General features: G+C 54.2%; 2 protein-coding genes across 3 annotated transcripts in view; one reads left to right on the top strand and one right to left on the bottom strand.

Moving 5' to 3' along the window:
* Positions 1-263: 263 nt before the first annotated feature.
* SSTR2 (somatostatin receptor 2) lies at positions 264-25022 on the bottom strand. 2 transcript variants are annotated; one of them, XM_006119066.3, is made up of 3 exons: positions 24896-25022; positions 22431-22562; positions 264-10692 (listed from the first exon to the last, which is right to left on the bottom strand). In XM_006119066.3, exon 3 carries the CDS (start codon positions 10604-10606, stop codon positions 9491-9493), a length of 1116 nt encoding a protein of 371 aa, XP_006119128.1. In that variant the 5' UTR covers positions 10607-10692; positions 22431-22562; positions 24896-25022; the 3' UTR covers positions 264-9490. The 2 variants fall into 2 exon arrangements, with proteins under 2 accessions (XP_006119128.1, XP_075760123.1); XM_075904008.1 differs by lacking the exons at positions 22431-22562; positions 24896-25022 and adding an exon at positions 12123-15731.
* Positions 22709-25022, top strand: part of SLC39A11 (solute carrier family 39 member 11) — a 309601-nt gene continuing 307287 nt past the window's right edge. Inside the window, exon 1 of the mRNA XM_075904010.1 lies at positions 22709-22897. The gene's annotated coding sequence lies outside the window, so the exon portion shown is untranslated. The remainder of the gene's footprint in view (positions 22898-25022) is intronic.

Here is a 25022-nt window from a genome sequence, read left to right as displayed (position 1 = left end):
CTCAGAGACGGCAGAGCCAGCCTGCCGAACGCTGGGGGAGAGGGAGCGGCAGAGGTGGTGCCCAAGCGACTCCACTCGGCCAAGGAGTGGTGTAGGTGGGACTCCGTGGGGTCATCTTCGACCAGGAGGGTGGCCGTGTGAGTCTGAATCTGCAAGAACCATGAGAAGTCCTGTGGCATCTTATAGACTAACAGAGTTATTGGAGCCTGAGCTTTTATGGGCAAAGACCCACTTTGTCAGATGCATGCATGTCTGACGAAGTGGGTCTTTGCCCACGAAAGCTCATGCTCCAATAACTCTGTTAGTCTATAAGGTGCCACAGGACTTCTCGTTCGACCAGGAGAAACGCTCCAAATGTGGGGCCCGGATAAAGCGGAGTGCTTTGGGATCCCCCAGGGTCCCACCCAGACAGGCCGATGGCCACACAAGTCAGCTTTAAGGCTAGCTTTGAATTCAGGGCTTATACCACACAGGGGAGCAAGTTCTGGGCCTGGCAGGTCCCCCCGACAGTGGTAGGGGACTCAGAAAAAACAGAGCAAAGAGGTGGAGTGTGGAGAAGCAGGGTAAGACCTCAGGAAGGTGACCATGAGCTGGCCAAAAGACCCCCCTCCAGGCCCCTGCCTGCATTATTAGTCCCTGCCTGGCTGGCCCCACCGGAGCCCACGTGCAGTTTCTCTTTTGCTCACCTATGCCAGGTTCCAAATGCCCTCCACTACCAATGAGCAGCACTCAGCTCCTTGCAGGGCCCCGCTCCCAATGAGCGCCCAGCACATCGACTCTAGCACCTGCATGGGTGCCTGTCCCTCGTCCTCCGCGAACCGAAAACACGGCGCCTCTCGTTACACGCTCGCCCACGACCATCCTCACCCCTTAACTACAATATTGTCAACCCGCTGGGTGCGTCAGGGACCTTTCCTATCGTGTCACCTGCCCCCCCGCCTTGATTTCCCCCATCTGAAACCCAGGATTCCTAAGCGTTACCTCCCCAGCATGGGAGAGCCTGGTTCATGTTCAGCCAGTGCGTTGGATCAAGCAAAGGATGCATGGCTTTGCTCTGTGCTGTGCGCGTGGCTGTACAGCCCCCACCGTGCACCTACAAGGGTTAAGCACAAAACACAATTTCCTGTCCGTCTGTCCCCGCCCCATCATGCTCCTGCAGGGAGCAGGGCCCCCAGCGAGGACGGGCAGAGGAGAACGGTGATGTCCCCATTGGGCAGGACTGGTCTCGGCCGTCCCCGACGCTCTAAAACGTTTGTGAAGTGATGGCCACCGCGTCGCCATGGAGACGGGCATCCATGCTTTCGCTCACGCCACGCGCCCGCTCTGAGAGGGATGCTGAAGGCAGAGAGGAATCGCAAATGTAGCTCAGGGGCCCGATCCTGCCAGGAGCGGCGCGCGCCTGACGCCCGTGGAGGCCAACGGACCCGAGCCTGGCAGAGGCTCAGAGGGGCAAGCCTGACAAGAATGGCCAGGAGTTTCTGTGGTGTTGGCTCCTGGGGAGAGGGACGGGGAGAGGGTCTCTCTGAGCAGCTGTGAATTCGTTCTGCGAAGACCCCCCCACCTGTGGGGGGGCCCTTCTGGCTTGGAATCGCTGACTTTGCTAATCCCAGGGCAAAGGGAGAGAATCTCTCTCTGATATCGATTCATTAAGAGCACTGGGGGCCCTGAGCGCGCCGGGTGCTGTACATCCACATGAGGCCCGGAGCCCTTCATCCTTCTGGCCTGTACCGGCTGACAGTGTTCTGCATTTCCCTCGCGCCTTCCAGCTGCGCCTCTTCCCGTGCTGTGCAAAGCTGGCATCTAGGGGTTAGGCACGTCCCTGTTTCAGACTCGGTGTCGCACGGCAAATTGGTGGGGGAAATGGACCTACCACCCAGACGTGCCAGCTCCTGCTCTGACCACTAGGCTGCACGGCCACCATTGGGTTTTAATGTGGGTGGGAGGCGCAGGGCTGGAGAGCTGCGGCGCCCTCGCTGCATGCTCACAAGAGGTACGTGACAGACGGCAGAGCAAGCCTCCCGTGAACGTCTCTGTCCTCACACAGCCGGTCTCCACCGTGCCCGAAGCATTGGCAAATCCATTGGCGGGATTCAGGCCATGGTAGGAGACACAGATCGGAACAGCCACGCCGATCTGCCAATGGCCCGGCTAGCCCAGCATCCTGGCTTCACACAACGGCCAGGGCCTGATGCTTCAGAGGCAATGAACAGAACAGGGAAATTAACAGCTCACCATCCTGCTGTTTGACAGATTCGGGGACCCCGGGGCATGGGGCTGCATCCCTGACCATCTGGGCTAATAGCCATTGGTGGAGCTAGCCGCCGCGTGCCTTCTCCCTGCAACAAGGCTGAACAGAGATGGACTCACTGGCCGCCAGTCCAGAGTTGCTACTTGTGCAGAGACTGAGCGAGAAGCAGCTGCCTGCCTTTCCTGGCTTGCCCCCTCTCCCTCTGCTTGTTGGAGATTCAGAGGATAATTGTCTCTAGTGCGCTCCATTGCCCTGCCCTGAAATTTATTCCAAAGTTGTCTGGTTATTGCCAGAACAGCCGAAGACGGCCACCTGGGGGATTCTGGCAAGATTTTCCCCCACTTCCTTCCAGTTTTGCTGATAGCTTCCCGCCCCCCAGTCCGTTGGTGGCATGATCTGATGCGAGGAAGCAGGGTTTGTGGCTAACAAAAAGGCTGGGAGTGCCTACTCCTGGGTTCTCTTTCTGGTCCGAGGACAGTCTCGCTGTGCGCTTTGAGCAAGTCGCTGTCGCTCTGTCCTGGTCTGGAACATGGGGGGAGGGCGGTAAGTCTTTTTGTTCGCCGGTGGGTCGCAGGGATCAATGAATTCCTGAGGGTTTAAGAGGAGGTGCTGGAGACCTGCAAAGCAGCCCTACTTGATGAGTTCGGTTCCTTCGACCACGGCTCGGCGGCCACGCTGATGTTCAGTGGCTGGTCGGGACAGACACACCAGCCGCGCGACGACAACAGAGGGTTCCGACATCTCAGGACCGACTTCTTCCGGGATATTTGTCCATGTCCTCAACCCTCTCTGCAGCCTGGCACATCAGCTACGCCGAGAGCATGTCCAGGTCCGGACCAGCGTGGCCGGCCTAGCCCTCCGGAGCAGCAGTGGTCCAATGACAAACCAGCATGCACAGCCACCTACAACGAAACTGGCACTCGCCACGATCCCACGCGTGCCATTCAGCGCCTCTGCGCAGCAGCCCTACAGTAAACAAAGCAACACACGCAGCCCAGCACTCAAACAACCCTGCAAGCAACAAAGCATCTGTAAGCCCATGGAGTGCAGGGCCAGGCCCATGCAGGACAGAAGGAAACCCATGCCTGATGCCCCAGAGGGAGGGAACAGAACAGGGAATCCTCACGTGATCTCTCCCGTCACCCATTTCCAGACACACAGAGGCTAGGGATTTAGGCTAATACCTGGCTAATAGCCACGGATGGACCTAACCTCCATGAATGTATCTAGCTCTTTTCTTAGCCAAGCTTTAGTGGTTCTCTCTCTCTCTGCTTCCCAATATCCTTGAGATCTATTGGGCTCTGCTACAGCAGCCCCAGCTAGGACCAAGAGGCGTTTTAATTAACTTCGTGAATGAGCCGAAGGGGAAGTCTGCAGTGTGGAAAAAACGCCTCCTCCCGCTCCCCTTTCACATCACCGCAAGCCCTCCCCAATCAACACGCCTGCTGTGACGTTCACCGAGGCAGGCGCTTTGGCATGGCGAGGGGCACACGAGGCTTTTCCCAATGCGCCATGTAGGCAGGACATGGTCCCTTGCAAATCCGGCACGTGACGGGCATGGCTGAACGGCGGAATCTTTTTGGCCGAAGAATCGGAAGGAGAACGGTTCTCTCCTCAGGCAGGGAACGTTCCTGTGCGAGTTCGGGGCTTAGCCCGCTGAGTGCTGCCGCAGTCCATCTCAATCCGGACCTGCGGCAGTCCTCGGGCCCACCCGGGGACGCAGCCCGGAGCAGGCTGTAGGATCTGCAGGAAGAGGAACCGCTCCAGTTACGAGCTGAGCCCAGTGCATGGGAGGAGAGGGAGCGGCAGAGGCAGTGCATGGGACTCCTCAGTTCTTCCAGAGAGGGTTAATTCCTGATGGCACCCCCGCTTACTCCAGGGAGAATCCTGCCTGTGGAACATGGGCAGACGGCTCAGCTGCTGACTGGGGTGATGGAGGAGGATGCATGGAAGCCGCATCCCACCAGCCCATCCTCACACCCCTCCCCGCAGGAGGCCCGTGGCTCCCTGCTTCGGGTGGGGCCTCTGGGCATTGGTGTTTGTTGGGCATGTGCCTGCAAACCCCTGTCCCTGAGCAAAGCCTCTTGGACACAGGACCCAGACAGTTCCCATCAGCTTCCTTTGCCCCCCTCACCTTGCAGCTGCCCGCGATGCTCCCCCTTAACTCCCACAGTGGGAGGTTTTGCTGGATCCCTCCCTGCACCCAAGTGGAGGCTCCGAGTTCCCCAAGGCTGACGATTCTCAGCCCTGGGGCCGCAGGAGGTCCTTCTGCTCTCCCATCCTAGGAATTTGGGCTAAGTCCCAGTCCTGGATCAGGCCCAAGCCATTTCATGGACTATTTCTCTTGCCTCAAGTGTGGCTGGGGAACCAGCGGAGCTTCATTAACCCTCATTATGGCCCAGCATTTTAATAAGTGGGACTTGAGTCCTGGGGTCCGGCTGACTTTCTGCACTTAATGATTCCAGCTGCAGCTGGGGGAGAGAGGGGGTCAGCCCTTTGAAAGCCAGGAGCAAAGTGGGGAGCGAAGCACCCCAAATCAGAGGCCTCTTTTGGCAAAAGTTGGCCTTAACTGAGCCGTGGTTCTTGGGAGCAGAGGCTGAGCCCCACGATGTGCATAGTATTAAGTAGCCAAGCAATTCATTTTCCAAAGGGTTTTGCTCTTCAACACACATCACAGCCAGCCACCTCTTTCCTTCTTCTTCCCCGGGTCCACTCCAGCAAAACTGCATTTGTTCATTTGCGATTTAAAACCAAACTGGGGCCTCCTATTCGTGTAAAACCAAGAGTCTTGTTTGGATTGGTCTAAGTCGGCCGGCAGCGGGTGGAAACTAAATTGCCATTAAGTCCCGTTTACACTGACAGAAGCGAGGTCCCGTCATTTCCGCTGGTTTAAAACTCTAAGGCTACGTCTACACTAGCGGCGTCTTGTGCAAGGGTTCTTGTGCAGGAACTCTTGCACAAGCAAACGTCCACACTGCCATGTGCGAGATGTGCTTTTGCACAACAGCATCCATGGCAGTGTGGATGCTCTCTTGCGCAAGAAAGCTCTGATGGCCATTTTAGCCATAGGGATTTCTTGCACAAGAAACCCCGGCCGAACGTCCACACTGCCCTCTTGCACAAGAGCTCCTGCGCAAGAGGCTTACACCTGTTAAAAAAGAGCATAGCTCTTGTGCAAGAAGCCCTCTCTTACCACGCCGTACTGTAAATTTCCTTGCGCAAGAGCGGGCAGGCCGTGTGGACGCTCTGCGGATTCTTGCGCAAGAACTGCCATACTTGCGCAGGAAGCCGCGAGCGTGGACATAGCCTAAGAGGTGCCATTTCTGCAGGCAGACAGGATACATGACGCCGTCCTACCCAACGTGCTAGCAGGCTCTGGGATAAAGCTGCGCTCGCTACAGGTTTCTGCGGAAGTCCTGCAAACGGCTCAGTAGAGAGTGGCTGAAACAGACCTCTGTCTCCTTGCCATACAAATTACTCCTCTGCCCCCCACAAGGTATTCAGCACCTCAAACCCAGCTGTAATACTAACCCCTCACCTAACAAAGGGCTCCCGGCTGCGTCACACCTGGCAATCATGACTTAATATTTCATTTTAATGTGACACGTTCCTCTTGGTTTAAATCCCCCGAGCATCAATAGTATGTTTTATTTGTTGTCACAAAGCCTTGGTCAATATTTACTTCCTTATAAAAATGGAATATAATGGCATAACTCGCAGACAGCCCAGAGATAATGGCCCGCAGTGAGATTAAGGGCTGCAGGGGTGAAACTCCTTGGTCTCTCTCCTGTGTTTGAAAAGACAGGGTGGCGGGGAGGTGGGAAGAGGAGGGAAATTGCTTACGTATGAGAGCCGAGACGTACCCTCGATTAACACCCCCACAAAGGCAATGGGGTTGCATTTCAGTACCTGAGGGCAGAATTTCTGCCCTTGAACAGGCATTGTATACAGGAAAACTCCTCAGAGAAGAACATATCAAGAGTCTGGTTCAACACAAATGAAGGCACATTCGTTTGATGGCAGCCGACCGTGCGAAACTCTGCTTTGCACCAGCAGAATGCTAGCCTGCTTCAAACCCAGGTTCTCCCTGGCCACGCACCATGGGTAGCGATGAACGCCGGGGTGAATGATTACTGTGCCAGCTACGCAGCTCTGTCCACCCTGTTGCGCTTGGTTTGCATTGCTGTCAATGACCGTGACCAGGCTCTGTGCAAAGGGGAGTCAAGCCGAGTTCGACAGGGAATGTGGATGCTAGCCCGGAGTTCCACACGTGGGTTTGGGAGGTGTGGTGTAGGTGGCCAATGCCAGGTGCCCCAGAGGGAGGGAACAGAACAGGTAATCCTCATGTGATCCCTCTCCTGTCACCCATTTCCAGACAAACAGAGGCTAGGGACACCATTCCTACCCATCCTGGCTAATAGCCACTGATGGACCTAACTCCCATGAATCTATCTAGCTTTTTTTGAACTCTGTTAAAGTCCTAGCCTTCACCACATCCTCTGGCAAGGAGTTCCACAGGTTGACTGTGTGCTGAATGAAAGAAAAACTTCCTTTGCTTTGTTTTAAACCTGCTGCCTGTTCAATTCATTTGGTGACCCCCTCGTACTTATATTGTGGGAATAATATAATAACTTTTCGTTATTCACTTTTTCCACACCAGTCAAGATTTTACAGACCTCTGTAAACAAGACCCCTTAGTTTTCTCTTTTCTAAGCCGAAAAGTCCAAGTCATCAGTAAAGTGTTCATGTGTGGGTGGGGAAATAACCTCACCAGAGGCGTGTGTCTAATTATTTGTAAGGTTTGCAGACACTAAGCTGACAACCTTGCCAAAATGCCTACGACTGGCGAGAGAACAAGCTTTCTTCCTCCTGTAAATGTGATCTGTGGACTTCCCCTCTGAAAGCTACCTGGCCGTAATTCAAGCATCTTTTCTCTAGCAGTCCACAGCACTGGAGAGCAAACATTCAGAGCCCTCAGTGCTTCCACAGAGGCCTCTCGCATCTCCCCAGGGCTGTGTCTTACCCCCAAAGCACCTCTTGCAAGAGACCAGGTTGAGGTTGCTGGTTATGTGGGTACAATCTGGGACCTACTGGTGATTTAAAGGGGGGGGAAAAGCCTGTTCTTTTCTTCCCTCGATCTGACTCCTTAATCCCCAGGGTTTCCACTCTGATGGGGTGAGGAGCAGATCCGAGTAGCATCAGTAGATTTCTCTACAGATGAACCCAGCAATGACCGGTTGCTCTGGCCTTCAGCACGCAATCCTCTCTGATCCAGCTAGCATATTTACACCTGTCGCCATAGTAGCTTAGCAGCTCCAGTCTCCCCCACGCACTGTACAGCTGCCGGCGACTCAGTTGCCTTCATGTGTACGGAGAAGATCGGCGCTGCTTTCTGAAGAATTACTCCACATTTACACCACTAACCGATGAAAATTTGGCCAGGACCCCCCCCCCCAGCCTGCTCCCCCAGCATCCCAGCCCACCACACCCCTCCACCGGTGCCTGGATTTTAGAACCAAGCCCTCACCAACCCTGCCTGGCATCTGCCAACATTTTACATCGAGTCATCCAGTGTCTTTTAGCCTCTCCCTTGGTACCTTCCTTAAACAACATCTGCAGCGTCCAAGCCATGTCCATGCTCGGAGCAATGACAACGTCAAGCGTCCACCACAGAAGAACCGATGGCAGGTTGCTTGCAAATTGCAACCCGCAGAGTCTCTGCTTGCCAGCCCTCGTCCAGAACCATCCACAGCAAGCGTGTACGTGGGAGTGACACGTATCGCCGAGCAGCCGGAGAGAGCAGGCGAGCACGAGCCTGCGTGTAATAACGCCAAACCCAGCACGCAGACGCCTGAAGTATTCAGGTCGGTGTTTCTGTGACAGCATCGCGAATGCTCGACCCAAAAGGCCCTTCCCATCTGGGCTTGTTTCTCTGACGACTGAAAAAGTGCAGGGATTGTCCATGTGAAAGATGCCTCTCGGGCAACCTCCTCTCCAAAAGTCCCTGCTATATTCCACTGAAGAAAACCAGAAAAGCAGTAGCTGCATGACTATGGAAACTCCAACCCATCACTAGCCCACGCCTGAACGTGGTCTGTGCTGCCTCCTGGAGCGGGCTCTCTCATTCGTTTCAGGAGAAGGAAGGGGAAAAATGATAGAGGTGAGGGAAAGGAGGAAAGATTTCTTTTTTTTTTGTGGCAAGTTAATCTAAAGGGAAGGTCTGGGAGGTGAGACATAGCCCTGGAAAGAGGGGCCGACTGGTGGGCAGAGTCCAGGTCAGCTGATCACAGGTGCACGACAAACGTAACTGCTCATCTAGATCCCACCAGTATGCATCTGACGGCACCAGTGTGTAAACAAACAGATTATTCCAGGCTGCCTGGAGCTGGGTGCCAAATCTCGTAGGAGACCTGTGCAAATCTAAGTCAGCTCTATCCATCTTCACAGGCTGTACTGGGGCTGGGCTGTTTGCCATCAGATGGCATCTCTTTCATCCTGTTCTGCTGCTTTTCCAGCAGCAGGCGATGCAACTTGTAAATAAAGGCGGGAACAGTCTCCGGAAAGTAGGGGAGCTTCAGGAGAGGCGTTCTTAACAAATGAAACCTTTACTGATTGGGTAACAGAATTAAATATTCTCCATGTCTTACTGTCTGATTCTTAGGTCCGCTTGCTCCCGTTTTCAGCTTACCCGCTGAGTCTCCTGCTTTGCACAGACACGGGCATGAACAGGTCTGTCTAAAGACCTCTGGTCTATGCTGCGAGGGGCACGCCGGGATGTGCGACCAAATCGAGCAGCAATGCCTCCCCGGGCTGCCCTGTGGCACACTTGCCCCGCTAGTGCACAAGGCAGGATCTGCCACCTTCCATGGGTGTGGCTAGAGATGTGTGAACATGCTCCGTTATGTCCTAACACGTCTCTGAGGGCAACGCACCGGGGCAATGCGGGCAGTTGCCACAGGAATGCATTTGGCCCAGGACTGGAGGTTTAACCCGGCACGAGTGGGCGTGTCTGGTTTTCCATGCACAAAGTTGCATTTAAGAGGCATCTTTCTGGAGATTAACAAACCCGCCTGCCTCGTGCAGAGTGGCTACTTTTGGCACAGCCCCCCCCGCCCTCCACATCACCGTCCACTAAGCAAACGAAGACCAAATACTCTGGACCTGACTTGCTATGCGCCACTGCCATATAAAGGGGGGGAGGGAGGAAAGACGACAGAGGAGACGGGCACTCCTGGCATCCTTTCAGATGCTTGTCTGAAGGTCCCCATTGAGTAGGGTCCTTTGAGTTTCTGTGGTCTCGTTTAGCCTGGATTTGTCTTGCTTACTGTCGCTCCTGTCTGCATCATCGATGCCACTGACCTTCACCAGGCAGAGGACGTTCTGAAAGCTCTTCTTGAAGTTGTCGGACAAAAAGGCGTAGAGGATGGGGTTGGCACAGCTGTTGGCGTAGCTGAGGACCACGACGAAGTCAAACATCCCCTTGAGGACGGGCGTAGGTACGATACGGATGGAGACGGAGGAGACGTTAAAGATGTAGAAGGGAAGCCAGCAGAAGATGAAGACCGCCACTACGATGGAGACCATCCTGGTGACTTTCTTCTCCGACTTTTTCCTCTTGGAGGAGCCGACGCGGATCCCAGAGGACTTGACTTTGATAATGATGAACAAGTAGCAAAGGCAGATAATGGCGAGAGGCCCCAGGAAGCCCAGAATGAAGGTGTAGATGATGAACCCAGTGTACCACGCGCTGGACTTGCCTGGCCAGATGATGGTGCAGCTACTCCTTCCGTAGTTGCTTTGGATCCCAGCATAGATCATGATGGGCAAAATGACCAGAAGGGAAACCCCCCACACTGCCACGCTGATCATCTTGGCGGTTCGGGGCCTGCGCCACTTGGCGGATTTGATGGGGTGGACCACAGCCAGGTACCGGTCGATGCTCATGACTGTCAGGCAGAAGATGCTGGTGAACTGGTTGATCCCGTCTACCGTCATGACGACGCGGCAGATGGCTCTGCCGAAGGGCCAGTGGACCAGAGCCACCTGCATGGCCAGGAACGGCAGCCCCAGCATGAAGAGCTCGTCGGCGATGGCCAGGTTGAGGATGTAGATGTTGGTGATGGTCTTCATCTTGGCATAGCGGAAGATGACGTAGATCACCAGCGTGTTGCCACAGAGCCCGATGATGCACACCCCAAAGTAGATAAAGGTCAGGATGGCATTGCTGGTCAGGTCAAAATGCTGGCCCGTAATATTCTGGGAGGTGTTGGCTGACGTCTCGGCGGAGAAGTTGTCGAACTGGGGGGCTGAGGAGAACCAGAAGGCAGTGACGTTGGGCAGCTCGTACTCCATCTCCATGGTGCTGTTGGTCCCGGGCGAGGACAAGTCAGATGAAATCACTTCTCATCTGTGCCCGGCTCGAATGAACCAACAGAGAGGAGCATCTAGAAATCAAACAGCGAACAGAACAAGAATAAGAAAGCACCTTCGCTCTTGCTTAACCCTTCTGCTTCGGGGCTTAAGGCAACTTTGTGCGGAGCAGGGCGTGGTCAGGTGGGAATGCTCTCTAGAGACAGTTTATCTCCTAACTCCCTCCAGCGGTTTTTCTTTACCTTCCTCTGAAACCTGGATCCGACGCAGGAGGCTGATGGAGCCAGACCACTGGTCTCACCTAGGCTAGAAATCTCCTCCTTCCTCCCTCCCTGTTCGGTTTGTAACACATAAGCTATTACTAGCCCACCCCAGCCCCGGCGAAAGCCCATCGATGGCAGTAGGGTGACTCCAGGGAGGACGTGGGCCCCGTAAATCTAATCCGGCAGTCGTCTGGGAGAGCTTTATTTCCACGAGACAAATTAAAATGTGCCACCCGTTTGCCTGACGACTCAGGAGCGAAGGAGGCTCCCGCTCCTTCGGCCACCACGCTCCCCGCCCTTCGGCATGCTCAGGGCAAGGGATGCACCACGGCACATCTTGCAGCGCCCCGACCAATTCGGCACATTTGCCAATTGCACTTCCTCGCCCGCAGTCCCTTCGGCACAGCCTGCCTCCCGCCCCTCGCCAGGCTAATGCCTTGGCTCTGGCCGTGCCGGAGCTCCGGCTGCGCGGGAGCAGCGGAGACAGGACGCGGCTGGACGTCTTAATTGGCACCCTGAGCGGCGGGACCACGCTGGGCTCTGCCAGAGACGCCCCTCTGGGCTCCTTGCACTCTGGGCTTCTCCTGTGCAGACCCCTGCGAATTGGGCTCCAAAGGGGGAGGGGGATGAGCCCTTCTGGGTTTGGCTGGGGGAGGGGGGCTTTTTCTAGCCTTGTGCATTGACTCCGACGGCGCCTGGGGCATGGGATTAGTGGGGGGAGGCGGAGGGGGAGGAAAGCTAGCGGGGGAGAGGGGAGGGGGAGAGGCAAGGGGAGCTGGTGGCTGGCAGGGGAGGGGGGAGAAGAGCCCCGAGAAGGGGGGAGAAGCTGTGAGCAGCCACAAAGGGGTCAGTAAAGGTGGGGGGAATAGAAAAGGCGGGGGGGGGACAAAAATCCACAACCAACCCCCCCCCCCATACACACACACAGATCCCCTCCGCCCCCAGCAGGAGCAAGTGCAGGACGCTGCAACCTCCCCCAGACCCATTTCCCCCCCTTCCCCAGAGCCACCCTGCCCCAGCTGATCGCGCCCCCCCCATTCCAGCCAGCCCCCTTGCCCTAAGCCATGTCCCTGGCTCCACACCCGGGGAGGGGGGCGCCTTCTTCGGAGCCCCCCAGGAAGCGGCAGGCAAACCTCCGAGTCCGCAGCAGCCCCAGCCGGGCAGGTCTGGGCTCCCTCTGCCTCCCCCCCAGAAGTTTTCACCTGCAGCCCCCCCCCCCCCCCCCCCGCCAGCTCACTCACCTGTCGCGCCCGGGCGCCGTGTCTCCGGCCGCAGCCCCGGCTCCCGGGGACCCTCCAACTCCTGGCGAGGCAGCCGCCTTCCCCCCGAGTGCGGCTCCGGCACCGCCGCGGAGAGCGCCCCTGCCCCTGCCCCCGTCCCCTGCCCCACGCACCGCGGCTGCGTCATGCGAAGCAGCTGCTCGCTGTGCACGAGTGGCCGGGGGGGCGCGGCTGGGGGCTGAGCTCTGAGCAAGCTGCCTCCGCCCCCGCCGCAGAAGGGGGCAGGCGGGGAACCCCCCCCCCCCCCCGGCTCTGCAGGGGGCTGGAGCGGGCAGGGGCCGCGCCGCGTGCGCATGGCGCAGCGGGGGTTGCTCCTGCCCAGACGCAGCTGCATTCTTGGGGGGAGGAGAACAACCCGGGGCGGGGGGGGGGGGATCTAGGCAGGGTGAGAGAGTGGATCTGGATCTGGACCTGGGAGGGATTAAAGGGTTCGCTCCCTCCCCGTGGGTCCATAACACCCGGGGGGATGCAGCTCGGTGGGTTTGGCCTCCCATTCAAATCTCTTCTAAAATCCAAGGGAAATCAATTCGCTCTCCAGCAATGTGGTCGCCTTGAGAAGGAGCCATACGTGAGGCGAGCCGCCGGGAAAGCTGCAGGACTGCTCTGCCTACAAAGGAGGCATTGGTTGCAAGCAGCCCGCTGAAAAGCAGGCTCCAGCCGTGGCTGGCTGGCTGGCTGGCTGGCTTTCTGGGGGGACAAGGCAGCTGCAGAAAGGGAAAGTAGGCAGAGAGAGAGGCATGCCCCACAGACAGAGGAAGGACCAGGCAGAAGGGCCTCGAATTACTGGCATCCCCACGGAGGGGGCTGGGTTTCCCCGGCAAGCTGCAACAGGCACTGGCCAGGAAGGGAGATAAGCCCGTAGCCAGCCCAGGTGGGTTTCACCAAGCCGGCTCTGTTCAAAAGTGCAGCAGATGCTGGACTGTCCCTCGACGCTAGTTTGTGTCCCTCTGCCCCTGGCCTGTCTCCCAAGTCTCACGCCTGCCCTGTAGCCAGGTCTCAAGTCTTTCCGTTCCTAGCAGGCGCTGGCAGCACATGCGGCTTCTTTGTAGAGGCGACTCGAGGGGGCAGAAAAGGGCATTTCGCATGGATTTCACAAGGGCCGTTGGAACTCGCAAACCCCATAGCCGGCTGGCGTGGAGCAAGGCAGTGGGGCTGGGTGAAGGTGGAAAACCACAAAGGCAAGGTTTTCCCAGTGGCTCTTGCTACGTCTGCATCTCCGCTTTGGAGAGTTTCCTTTTGCCTGTTCAGGCTCTTTGGGGAGAAAACACCATGGACAGTTTCCGGAGCAAAGCGGGGATTGGAGAGAAAAAACCTCTCTTTCCAGAGGCCATATTGTTTTCCCCCAGGAGAGCCCTCAGGTCTAATGTGCCTTTCCATCCTGACTCGGTTTCCTTTGGGCGCACTTCTAGCCCCCCTGCCTATGCAGGTGACACAGTTAGGGCAGTGGAGGAGACTTGGAACCACCATAACTCCCAGGCCAGTTGATTCCCAGCTCTGGGACACACGGGAAAGGCCGGCCTTGCGTGCATGCTCCCATGACTAGTCCTTGCTCACGGGAGCAGACCCGCTGACTTCAGCAAGATGCTTTGTGGGAGCAGCGGGTGCAGGGTCCGGCTCTGAGTCACTTTACTTCCCTGTGTCTTGACTTCCACTTCCGTAGAATGCTCTCCCTTGACCCAAGTGTTGTGAGGCCTAATTTCTTGATTGCATCCTGATTTATTTGGGAACCTCCCTGGCACCACGTTTAAGACAATAAACCCAGTCATGTGGGGGAACAAACACGTGCTGATGCTCCCTCTGGAACTGCCTGCTGCAGGACCGATCGGACCAACATGTCACTTGGAAAGTCTTGATGGCTGTGAAATGGAAAGTGATCCCCGCTGAGAAAACTGCACAGACAGCCTCCCCTCCCCCCGGCCTCATGAGTTGACTTCCTGGGGCTAACGAGGCCTCCGAGCTGTCCTGGGGAGGGGCACCGGTATTGGGATGCAACCTTTGCAAAGTGCTTTGAGATCTGTGCATGGATCGTGTGAGGTATACCATGCAGCGAGCTATTGATGGGCAGCGGCCTGTCTTTTACCACGTGTCAGTTACCAAGTAACGATGACGGGAGCAGAAAAAAGGCAAAAGAAGGGGTGGGGTGGGGTCAATAACCTCTGCTCTGGTTTGTTGGAGAGCTTGGCGGCACTGAACTGCTAGCAATTTCCCCCCACCTCCTTCGTCACTTATCGAAGAGACAAGAGAATGCAGGAAACCAAGAGCCGTTTGGACCAAAGAGCCAGGTGATTAACCCCAAGAGGGGCTGAAACTCCCATTGTGGTTGGAAGTTCACTTCCCAAAGCAGGTCTTGGAGGGGTACAAAGAAAAATCATTCACAGCCTCATAAATCCCCAGGAGGGTGGAAAAATCCATTCCCTAAAATAAACAGCCTGGAAATAAATATCCAAATGAGGCTCATAAAGGAGCGCAGGGTGTCAGGGATCGGAGAGAGCAGATGGTGCAGCCGTCAGCATCCTAGCGAGAGGGTTATTTGTACCTTGCTGACTCCCCAGGTGGCACTTGGCACGCTGTCCTTGATCCAGGCAGCTTTCCGTGGGGAAGCCACGGCCGGGAGCTGCTGCTGTCTTGTACTTGGCGGAAGGCGAGTTGCACATTGTTGTCGCCCGCCCCAGCCGACGGAAGAATGTTTTCTTTCTCTTCGGCATCAGTTTGAAGGACGAGGCCAATAGCAGCAGCCGGAGGCAGGTATGGATGGGGGCCTACCAGTGTTCTGTGAGCTGAGCACTTGGGCAGCCACCCAGGAGAGATTCAAATGCCACTCAGCTGATTAGCAGAGCACCCACTGCTGCCCCCAGCTAGCAGCGTGTGTGTCTATGGGTGGTGCACATCTGCACATGACTTGGTGCACAGAACAAACTTTATTCTGCACGTGGATGGAAAAATTAGAGGGAACATTGGCGCCTACACAGTGCACGCTGCCCTTGCAGGCCTCTTTGCCAGTGTTGCTCCAGGACTGAGGCTCCGTGCTGCATTGTCAGTGTCAGTCCCCACCCCACAGCACAGCTGCCGCTCTAGACCCTGGCCTCTCTGGAGCAGGCGCTGTCTTGCCCCTTTTCGGAGACAAGCTCGATAACCAATCACCGCTGCCTCCTCTGGGGACGTTAGCCAGAGAGCCGAACCTAGGGCCCCCATGAGGATCAGTAGCGTCTTTAACCCAGAGCTTGGGTTACTGGTTCATTCTCCTGCACATCTACTAACGTAATATACGCCATCATGTGCCAACAATGCCCCTCTGCTACATACATCGGCCAAACTGGACAGTCCCTACGTAAAAGAATCAATGGACACAAATCAGATATTAGGAATGGCAACATACAAAAACCTGTAGGGGAACACTTCAAACTTCCTGGACACACAATTGCAGATCTAAAGGTAGCCATCCTGCAGCAAAAAAACTTCAGGACCAGACTTCAAAGAGAAACTGCTGAGCTACAGTTCATCTTCAGGTTGGACACAATCAACTCTGGATTAAACAAAGACTGTGAATGGCTCGCTAACTACAAAAGCAGCTTCTCCTCTCTTGGAATTCACCCCTCCAGATCAGCTACTAGAAATGGGCCTCATCCTCCCTGATTGGATCCACCTCGTCATCTCCAGCCTGATTCTGGCCTGCATATTTATGCCTGCCTCTGGAAATTTCCACTACATGTATCTGACGAAGTGGGTCTTTGCCCACGAAAGCTTATGCTCCTACACTTCAGTTAGTCTATAAGGTGCCACAGGACTCCTCGCCGCTTTTGCAGATTCAGACTAACACGGCCACCCCTCTGATGCTTGGGAAGGCACGTCTGTTCCTACAAGGGTTGTTATTCCTTAGTGCTGCCCCCAAGGGGTGAGCTCGGGCACTGCGGGGTAGGACACTGGGTGCTGTTCCCGCCCCAGCTGTGTGACCACAGCTTATCTTCTCCGCTGGCTCCATGTCAGGAACGGAGGAGGTTTCGGTTTCCTCTACACTAAAAACTGAGGGTGACCCAGCGGTGGCACTCAGGGGTGTGAAAAATCCACACCCCACCTGAAGAAGAGCTCTGTGTCACTGAACTAGTGAGGGGGGCACACGATTGGCCCTCCTCCCTTTTCAGCGGCCACAGGACCGTCGTAAGCAGGATGGTCTCTCCAGACATAGGGTTGTGTTGCTCACTGCACTTGAATGTGCGGGGGGCGCCGACGGAACCGCGGCAGCGCTGGGATTGGCTGCAGAGGGAGCACACAGCTCTCACAGTCACTGTTGTGTGCACTCAGCCCGCACCTCCCTGCACGGGCCCTGGCTTTACGTGCGTGTCACGTTAGTAACACCGGTGGGAAGCAACCTGTGTGGCTGGAAACCAGAAGACTCTGGTGGCCCTGTGTGCGGTCAACAGCAAACAAAATGTCTCGTGGGCCACACACAGAACCCTGAGGGGCCTTGTCTCCCTCATCAACAGAAGCTGGTCCAATCACAATTATTGCCCCGCTCGCCTTCTCTCCTGGGGTATGTCTACACTGCAGCACTATTCCGAAATAACAGAGTCCGTGTCTACACAGCAAGCAGTTATTTTGAAATAGTGGCCATGTCTAGACTACATCCCTCTTTCGACAGAGGGATGTCAACGAGACAGATCGAAATTGCAAATGAAGCTGGGATTTAAATTTCCCGCGCTTCATTTGCATAATGGCGGCCACGCGTTCTTTTCAAAAAGGGCTTTTCGAAAGTAAAACTGCCGTCTAGACACAGTTTTTTCGGAAAAAAATCCCCTTTTTCGCAAGAACTGCAAGGCCAGAAAAAACGAGGTTTACAGGTTCTTTTGAAAAAGGGTTTTTTTCCCCAAAGAACCGCGTCTAGACAGCGGTTTTACTTTCGAAAAGCCCTTTTCCGAAAGAACGTGCGGCCGCCATTATGCAAATGAAGTGCGGGAAATTTAAATCCCGGCCTCATTTGCAATTTCGATCTGTCTCATTGACATCCCTCTTTCGAAAGAGGGATGTAGTCTAGACATGCCCAGTGTCAAAATACTGTCCAGCTGAAGGACTTCTTACTCTCAATCCTGGAACCCTCATTGTACGAGGAATAAGGGGAGTCGGAGGAAGAGTGCTCGATTTCGAAATAAGTGCTGTGTAGCTCAATTTGCATAGCGTATTTCGAGTTCAGTGTAGACACACCCTTGGAGCTGCGTCAGTTCTCCCTTTAGACCAGTGGGAATATTCCGTTTCTCTTCCCTAGTGTGCACCTCTAAGGAGACCAGCCCTTCCCCAGGTGCTGATCACTGCAACTCTACCATGAAACATTCTCTCTACCTCTGGAAGTTCCCCCTGCCCTCCTAGACTTGTAGGCACGTGCTTGGCAGGTTCCTTCCTTCTATGATAAATCTGACAGCACCAGGCCCGATGTCTACACGCCGTGTGACTTTCTTAGTGGCAGCTTCTCTCTGTTGCCCGATGCTTTATTCAGTGCCCCTGAGCTCCATCACACCTTCTCCTCCTTCCGCGCTGAGTGGAGTGCACAAAGATTTGCTGTAATTAGACTCACAGATCTATGGGCTGTTGAAATACATTTAACCTACCTGCTCGCGGACAAGCTGACCTGCGTACAAACCAAACCCCCGTCCCAAAACCAAACAAAAATGACCGATTAGCAGCTACATGGCTGATTCAAATGGTTTTTGGCTAGCAAGGGTGCACAGCGGCTAGCAGTGTTCGGGCGGAAACGGGGGGATGTCAAAGCTTTCTAAGCTCTTTTAGGACCTGTGAAGATGTAAGGCTGATGTCTAACCCAGCATCAGAGCAGATCCTATCAATCGGTGGGGATGCTAGTTCAGAGTACATGGGCTGTTCTGAATTTGCCCGCCCCTGCAGCCCGTTCTATACGCAAAGTCAAAATCCCGTGGGGACCATTAGAACAACGGGTGAATAAGTACTCAGGGTGTCCCCTGAGGGGACCGCTACAGGCGGAGGAATCAAGAGGGGGTCGTACAGTCCGATCCAGTTGCCTTGCTGATTTTGTGAGCAGTAAAACCGGTGGGAGAAATGCACAGGAGGGGGCGTCTGACAGCGAAGACGACTGGCTTCCAAAAAATAGAGACACCCAAAACTTAAAGGCCGCGTTGGCACATTTGGCCAGAATGTCTTTGCCAACTGGGGCTCCGCCTGTTGGCGAGCTGGTTTGACAGTAGCTCAGCTGGTCGTATTGTTCAGACTTTTCTGTGCTGGTTTTCTCCCTTGATGAAGTTACACTGGGGAACTGACATGCGGTGAAATCCTGGCCTCCCTGGGAAACAACAGAAAGTTGCCACTGATTCTGTTAGGGCCAATATTTCGCTCTGGCCGTTTGAACTCTTGGATGGTCTAGCTGGAAAGAACGAGCCATCCTGGAACACCATAGAGACTAACACAAAGTAGGTAGTATCACGAGCTTTTGTGGGCAAAACCCACTTCTTCAGAGGAGCTGGAAAGGGATAACACAAATGTATAGAATTTATAACACAAAGAAGGGGGAAATAGGTACCTGTCATTGTAGGACCGGGGCTAATGAGGCTAATTAAGTGGGCTGGAAGTGTCCCATACTTTGATTTGATGTGAAAATGAGGAGTGAAAGGCAGGGGAGACTGGCTTTATTATGCAACATCCAGTTAATATCTTTGTTCAAGCCCAGGGAAATAGTGTCAAATTTGCAGATGAATTCTGCTCTGTCTCTGTAACTGGGAGGTGAAATTCCTTTGGAGGAGCATGGCTACTTTTAAATCCATGACTGATTGACCAGGCAGGTTGACATGTTCCCCGTCAGGTTTGTGGGTGTTGCCATTCCTGATGTCCGATGTGTGTCCATTTATCCTTTGGCGCAGAGACTGTCCGGTTTGGCCAATAGTCATGGCAGAAAGGCCTTGTTGGCACTTGATGGCAAACATCACATTAGAGGAGGTGCAGATGTTGTGACTGATGTGGCATCTGGAAAGTTAAGGTGACCAGACAGTGAAAATTTGGGCTGTGGTGTGTGTGTGGGTGGAGGGGATAATAGGTGCCTATATGAGATAAAGCCCCAGATATCAGGACTGTCCTGATAAAATCAGGACATCTGCTCACTCTAGTTTTCTCATTGTGGGCTTCGCTTTTCTTTGTACTACTCTAGCGCCGGCCAAGGCCAAAGCACAACAAGCTTTCAGGGGAAGTTGCCAGCTGGAAACAGAAGTGTTTTCCTTTTATCAACATCATGAATGCTCTGGATTCTCCTCTTGTTTTCTCATCAGGGGCCCCGAGTTGCTGTTTTCCTTTGGTGTCATTGAGACTGGGGCCCATTGTGTGTTGCAGGCTCCCTATTAATTAACAAAAGCGGCGAGGAGTTCTGTGGCACCTTAGGGTGTGTCTAGACTACAGGGTTTTGTCGACAAAAGTGGACTTTTGTCGGCAAAACTATACCTGTGTCCACACTGCCTTTGAGTTATGTCGACATAACGTCGACAAAACTCAGCAGTTTTGTCGACGTATGTAAACCTCATTCTACGAGGAATAACGCCTTTTGTTGACAGAGTTCTGTCGATAGAAGGCATTATTGCATCTACACTGTCCTTTGCGTCCACACTGTTATGTCGACAAAGCAGCTTGCTTTGTCGACAGAACTGGCTGCAGTCTAGATGCTTTTTGTTGACAGAAGCTTTGTTGACTGTATCTGTTGACAAAACTTCTGTCGACAAAACCCTGTAGTCTAGACATACCCATAGAGACTAACTGAAGTGTAGGAGCATAAGCTTTCTTGGGCAAAGACCCACTTCGTCAGATGCATCTTATGCTCCTACACTTCAGTTAGTCTCTAAGGTGCCACAGGACTCCTCGCCGCTTTTGCAGATTCAGACTAACACGGCCACCCCTCTGATCCTTAATTAACAGAGTATCGCTTGGCATTAGCCAGCACATTTCTTGAGCGTTTAGCCGCTTGGCTCCCCATGGGGGTAACGGTTTGCATTTCGGACAAACATTACCAATGCTGGGAAGGAGAGTTGATGCTACTCTCACGATGCATGGCATTATGGCGTAGGTTTCAAAAACCAAAGCGACAGTGACACCAGTGTGGCAAAGCTGGGGAAATCTCACATGCTTTGCAGGAAACTGGAGCAGACTCTGGATTCAGACCTGTGTTGTGTCAACAACACAAAGCGGAGGAGGGTTCTCTCCCTTTGGGACAAGATACCGCTGGTGTTTGGGAAAAGATACTTTTCTCTTCTGCGACAGCTGTCTCCGGAGGAGCGTAACACGTCGTGCAAGAACTAACAAAGCCTTAGGCCTGCTCCTCCCAAGAAGCAGATCGGGATTATTGTGTCTGGCGGATGGGGAGACAGACCTAGAGGGCGGAGTCGGGGTAATAGCCCAAGAACTCGCACCAATGCTTGGCCATGACTGGCCGTTGCTGGAGATGGGACACCAGACAGGACAGATGGGGGCTCCGAGCTGGTACAAAACTCCTCTGTCTCTGATGCCTGGCTGATGTGTCGTGCTCACATGCCTAGGGTCACAGTGTCTGCACACTGCGTCCCCCAAGGGGGTGGGAGGAGGATATGTGTCAACATCGCAGTTACAACCGGGGGGTGATCTCAGACCTCACCCATCCCATGGTCCTAGGTCTAGGGCAAAGGCACCAGACCCATCGTCCAAGGCAGCATGGCCTAATAGCTAGAGTCAACGAACAGCTCTTCACTACAGGGCAGTGTAGCCTAATAGCCAGTACCAAAAGGGCCACCAACAGGGAAGGTCTAGTGGCCCATTATAGAAGGGCTTGGGCCCACCTGACTCCACTACTCCCTGGCAGTGGCTGATCAGTCCACCACTGGCTCAGCGGGGAATCTCACCGAAACAGCAGGTGGGAGATACCATTTGCGGCCCCTCCCTGGATCATTTCTTATGGTACTCTGTGGCGTGGCTGCCCACGAAGCTTCGGGATCTTCAGGTTCCTCAACATCAGTCACTCCTTGGTGCTCCATCAGCTGTGGCGGCTTATTTCGGTCCTCGGGGCTCCTACCTCCTCCCACAAGCTCTGTGGCTTATTCTCAGCTGAAGCTCCCGCCTCAAGTCCTTCCTCTCCAGCATCCACTCCAGACGGAGCTGAGTTGCTTCCTTTTATATTGGCCCAGCACTTCGAGCATGCCCAGTACGGCTGGGGAGGGGGCGGGACTTCCTCTGTACCCTCCCCCCCCCGGCCTAGTGTGGGGTGTGCACACCGGACCCAACCCGTTTGGTGTCAGGGAGGAATTTTCCGCACGTCAGATTGGCTGTGACATTGGGATTTTTCCCGCAGCGCGGGGTGTAGTCAGGAGTGGTCCGAGGCAGGCTGCGGCAGCTGGCGCCCCAGGCGGAACGCACAATTAGCGCCCCCGCCTGCACAGCTGTCAATGGAGTGATGTCATCATCGGGCGCCCCGGGTGCCCCGTGATGTCATCATTGGGTGCCGTTGAAGGCGACGGCCGAGTCGGCCTATAGTCACAGGCTGCCCCTGGGTGTAGTTCACCAGCTGGGAGCATGTCTCACCTAATCAGCTCCCTGGCATTGCAGGGGCCCTGGGCGTTTGGGGGCAGGCTGGTCTCTTCTGCTTTCAGCCTACGGCAGGCAGCCGAGCCTCCAGAGGGATGGAAAGCTTTAGTCTCAGCTAGTGGTGGCCAACCTTTTTAAGCACAAGGTCATAAAAACATCAGAACGGCCAGACTGGGTCAGACCCAAGGTCCATCCACCCCAGTACCCACAGTGTCCAATGCCAGGTGCCCCAGAGAGAGGGAACAGAACAGGGAATGATCAAGCCATCTCTCTCCTGCCATCCATCTCCACCCTCTGACAAACAGAGGCTAGGGACACCAGTCCTTACCCATCCTGCCTAATAGCCATTAATGGCCTTAACCTCCATGAATTTACCTAGTTCTCTTTTAAACCCTGTTATAGTCCTTCACAACCTCCTCAGGCAAGGAGTTCCACAGGTTGACTGCGCTGTGAGAAGAACTTCCTTTTATTCATTTTAAACCTGCTGCCCATTACTTTCATTTGGTCCCTTTTTGAATGTAAGCGCAACCCAGGATCTAGCTCAGACCCAAACGCCCTGGGCTCGCCTCCTTCCCCGACCCTTTTACCAAGGCCCTGCCCCTGTCCAAACCCACCTCCGCACTGTGGCAGGTAGGGACACTGACTGGAGAGGGAGGGTTTCTGGAAGAGCGGAGCAGTGAAACTAGCAAATGGAATGTGCTCCCCTGGAGCAGAGCTTACCGGCGCGCTGGCCTGTTGCTGGGTATGGAAATCCCTATGCAGGCAGGGTGCGTCTCAGCCAGGCCTGCTGCTCCCCTTCTGCTGTGACTGGCCGGTCGGGTGGTCCCTTCCGTGGCTCTCGCTGCTCTTGCCCTTGTTAATTATTGACAGCAGAAATGCTGGGTCATCGCTCTGAGATTCTTGTTTATGCAGGAGGGATTGATCCACAGAGATTCCAAGTTTCCCCTTTTCCCTCCCACACCGGGTCCCAGGCCTGGCCTGGCCGGGCAGGACGGAGCCTGCCCGTCAGAACGAGGGCGAAGAGGGACAAGGGGTACAAGCCACGTCACCAGGCTGGATTGCCTCCCTCATGGCAGGAAGAAGCTTTATCCCCAGCCAGTCTCATCCCTGCAGCCTCAACATGGAGAGTGAGCCAGGAGCCAAGGGGCCGAGCCTTTCGGGCTCTCAAGGGCTTGTCTCAGAGGGAGGTAAGACACATCTGGCTTCCCATGTAAACCTGAGCAAAACACTTCCATGTTAATGACGCGATTCTGGTTTACACCAGCAGAGAATCTGGCTCTTAGTTGCCCCGTGCCTCAGTTTCCCCATAAAACAGCATCTTTCACAATGGCCCTGGATCTTGGCTGGGGCCTCTAAAGTGCTATTGTACTGCGCACAATAATCCTCCCAGCAGGAGAAGGTAATTCTAGCAATGACTCGCGAACAGCAGCGTACCGGGTGAGCAGGGCTCTGCCCTGGAGCTAAACTCGTACACGTCTCTAATGCAGGTGTGTGTACGCGGCTTTAACCTTTCCCCCTCTTGCCTTCACACGTGTTGGCAGCTGCCTAGTGGCCCTGAGAGGTGCGCCTGTTTACCTGCGTCAGAGTGTGTCTAGGCCACATTCCTCTTTCGAAAAAGGAATGCAAATGAGGGAAATCGAAAATGCAAATGAAGCGCTGATTTACAAATCTCGCGCTTCATTTGAATAATCTCGTCTGATCGCTTTTTCGGAAGAGATTTAAAAAAAAACAATTTAGACATGGTTCTTTCAAAAACTACCACTTTTTCAAAAGAACTCTGTAAACCTCATTTTTTCAGGAATAAGGATTCTTTTGAAAGAGGTTTGTTTTTTTAAAGAATCCCGTCTAAACTAGTTTTTTTTTTTGGGAAAAAAATCTCTTCTGAAAAAGCGATTGGACGAGATTATGCAAATGAAGCACGAGATTTGTAAATCAGCGCTTCATTTGCATTTTCGATTTCCTTCATTTGCATTCCTCTTTTGAAAGAGGAATGTAGTCTACATGCACCCTAAGAGATTTGTACCAATTTAACTAAACCGTTTCGCCAAAGCCCTGTCGCTTTCTAGCACAGCCAAGCCCAAGCCAGGGGCTGATGCCGTAACGGGGAGTAATGAAGCAGGGACTGAGGTTCTATAGACACTGAGTTCCTCACATCATCAAGGGCTCATCCACCTGCACGTCCACTAATGTGATATGTGCCAGCAATGCCTCTCTGCCATGTCTGTTGGCCAGACTGGACAGCCTCTGCCGAAAAATGATAACACCCTGAAACCTATAGGGGGACATTCAGTAGTGGATATGAAGATAGCCATCCTTCTACAAAAGAATTTCAGAAACTGCTTACAAAGGGAGACGGCTGACCTAGAATTCCTTTGCAAATTCAAGACTATCAAGTTAGGATTGAATAGGGATCTTAACTGCTTAACGCAGTACAAAGGCAATTTCCCCCTCTTTTGATATCCACGTTTCCACATCAGTGCTGTGAGTGAGCCACTTCCACCCTGCCTTGATTAGCCTCATTTATACAAGCACCCCCTTTCTTTTCTTGTCTGTATCTATCCCCCTGCCTCTGTAAACTCCACTTCAGTTCATCTGAGGAAGTGGGTTTTATCCGTGAAAGCTGATGCTCTAATAAATCTGCTAAGGTGCCAAAGGACTCCTCGTTGTTTTTGCAGCTTTCTCCATGTTCTCCCAGTAGAAGAGTTTTATGGGGAATGTGGGGGCCCCTCCCCAGCATCCTCTCTTGCCCAACTGGCACACTCAGCTGGCCCTGCCATGCCAGCCGCATGCTAGTGCAGATAAAGCTACTGCTGGTAATGATGACTGTATCATTTCATCTCTCACGAATGCCTAGTCGTGTGCTGCCCTCTCTGTCTCCTGTAACCGGATTGCTGTCTGCACGTCCTCCTCCTCTCCGTCTATAGCTCAGACGCAGCTCTGCTTTGCCTTCCGCTGCACTCGAGAGCTCCCTTTAGCAGCATACCCCGGCTTCGGTTCAATTTGCAACATAATTGTGTTGGCCACGTGGTTCCAGCTAGTCAATTATGCCACTGATTGGGACAGGAACAACTTTGCATTTGCTTCTCTGCCTGATAGACAGGCCTGGTTCGCGAGCGTCGCACCCCGCACACAGCAGAATTAATGTGTTATTGAGCCTGTAACATACAAACCGTGGGATCACTTACGTTAGTTCTCCGAAAATAGCTTTTCTTAGGGCCAGGTTCTGATCGCAGGGACTCAGGCATCTGTCTGGAGCAGCTCCCTTGATCCATGGCTGTAGGGTTACTCTGGATTTACACCAGTGCACATGAG

The sequence above is a fragment of the Pelodiscus sinensis genome, chromosome 20, assembly GCF_049634645.1.
Source record: "Pelodiscus sinensis isolate JC-2024 chromosome 20, ASM4963464v1, whole genome shotgun sequence".
NCBI classification, from domain to species: Eukaryota; Metazoa; Chordata; order Testudines; family Trionychidae; genus Pelodiscus; species Pelodiscus sinensis.
The sequence above is the reverse complement of the archived record's forward strand: the minus strand, read 5'-3'. Positions and strand labels throughout refer to the sequence as shown.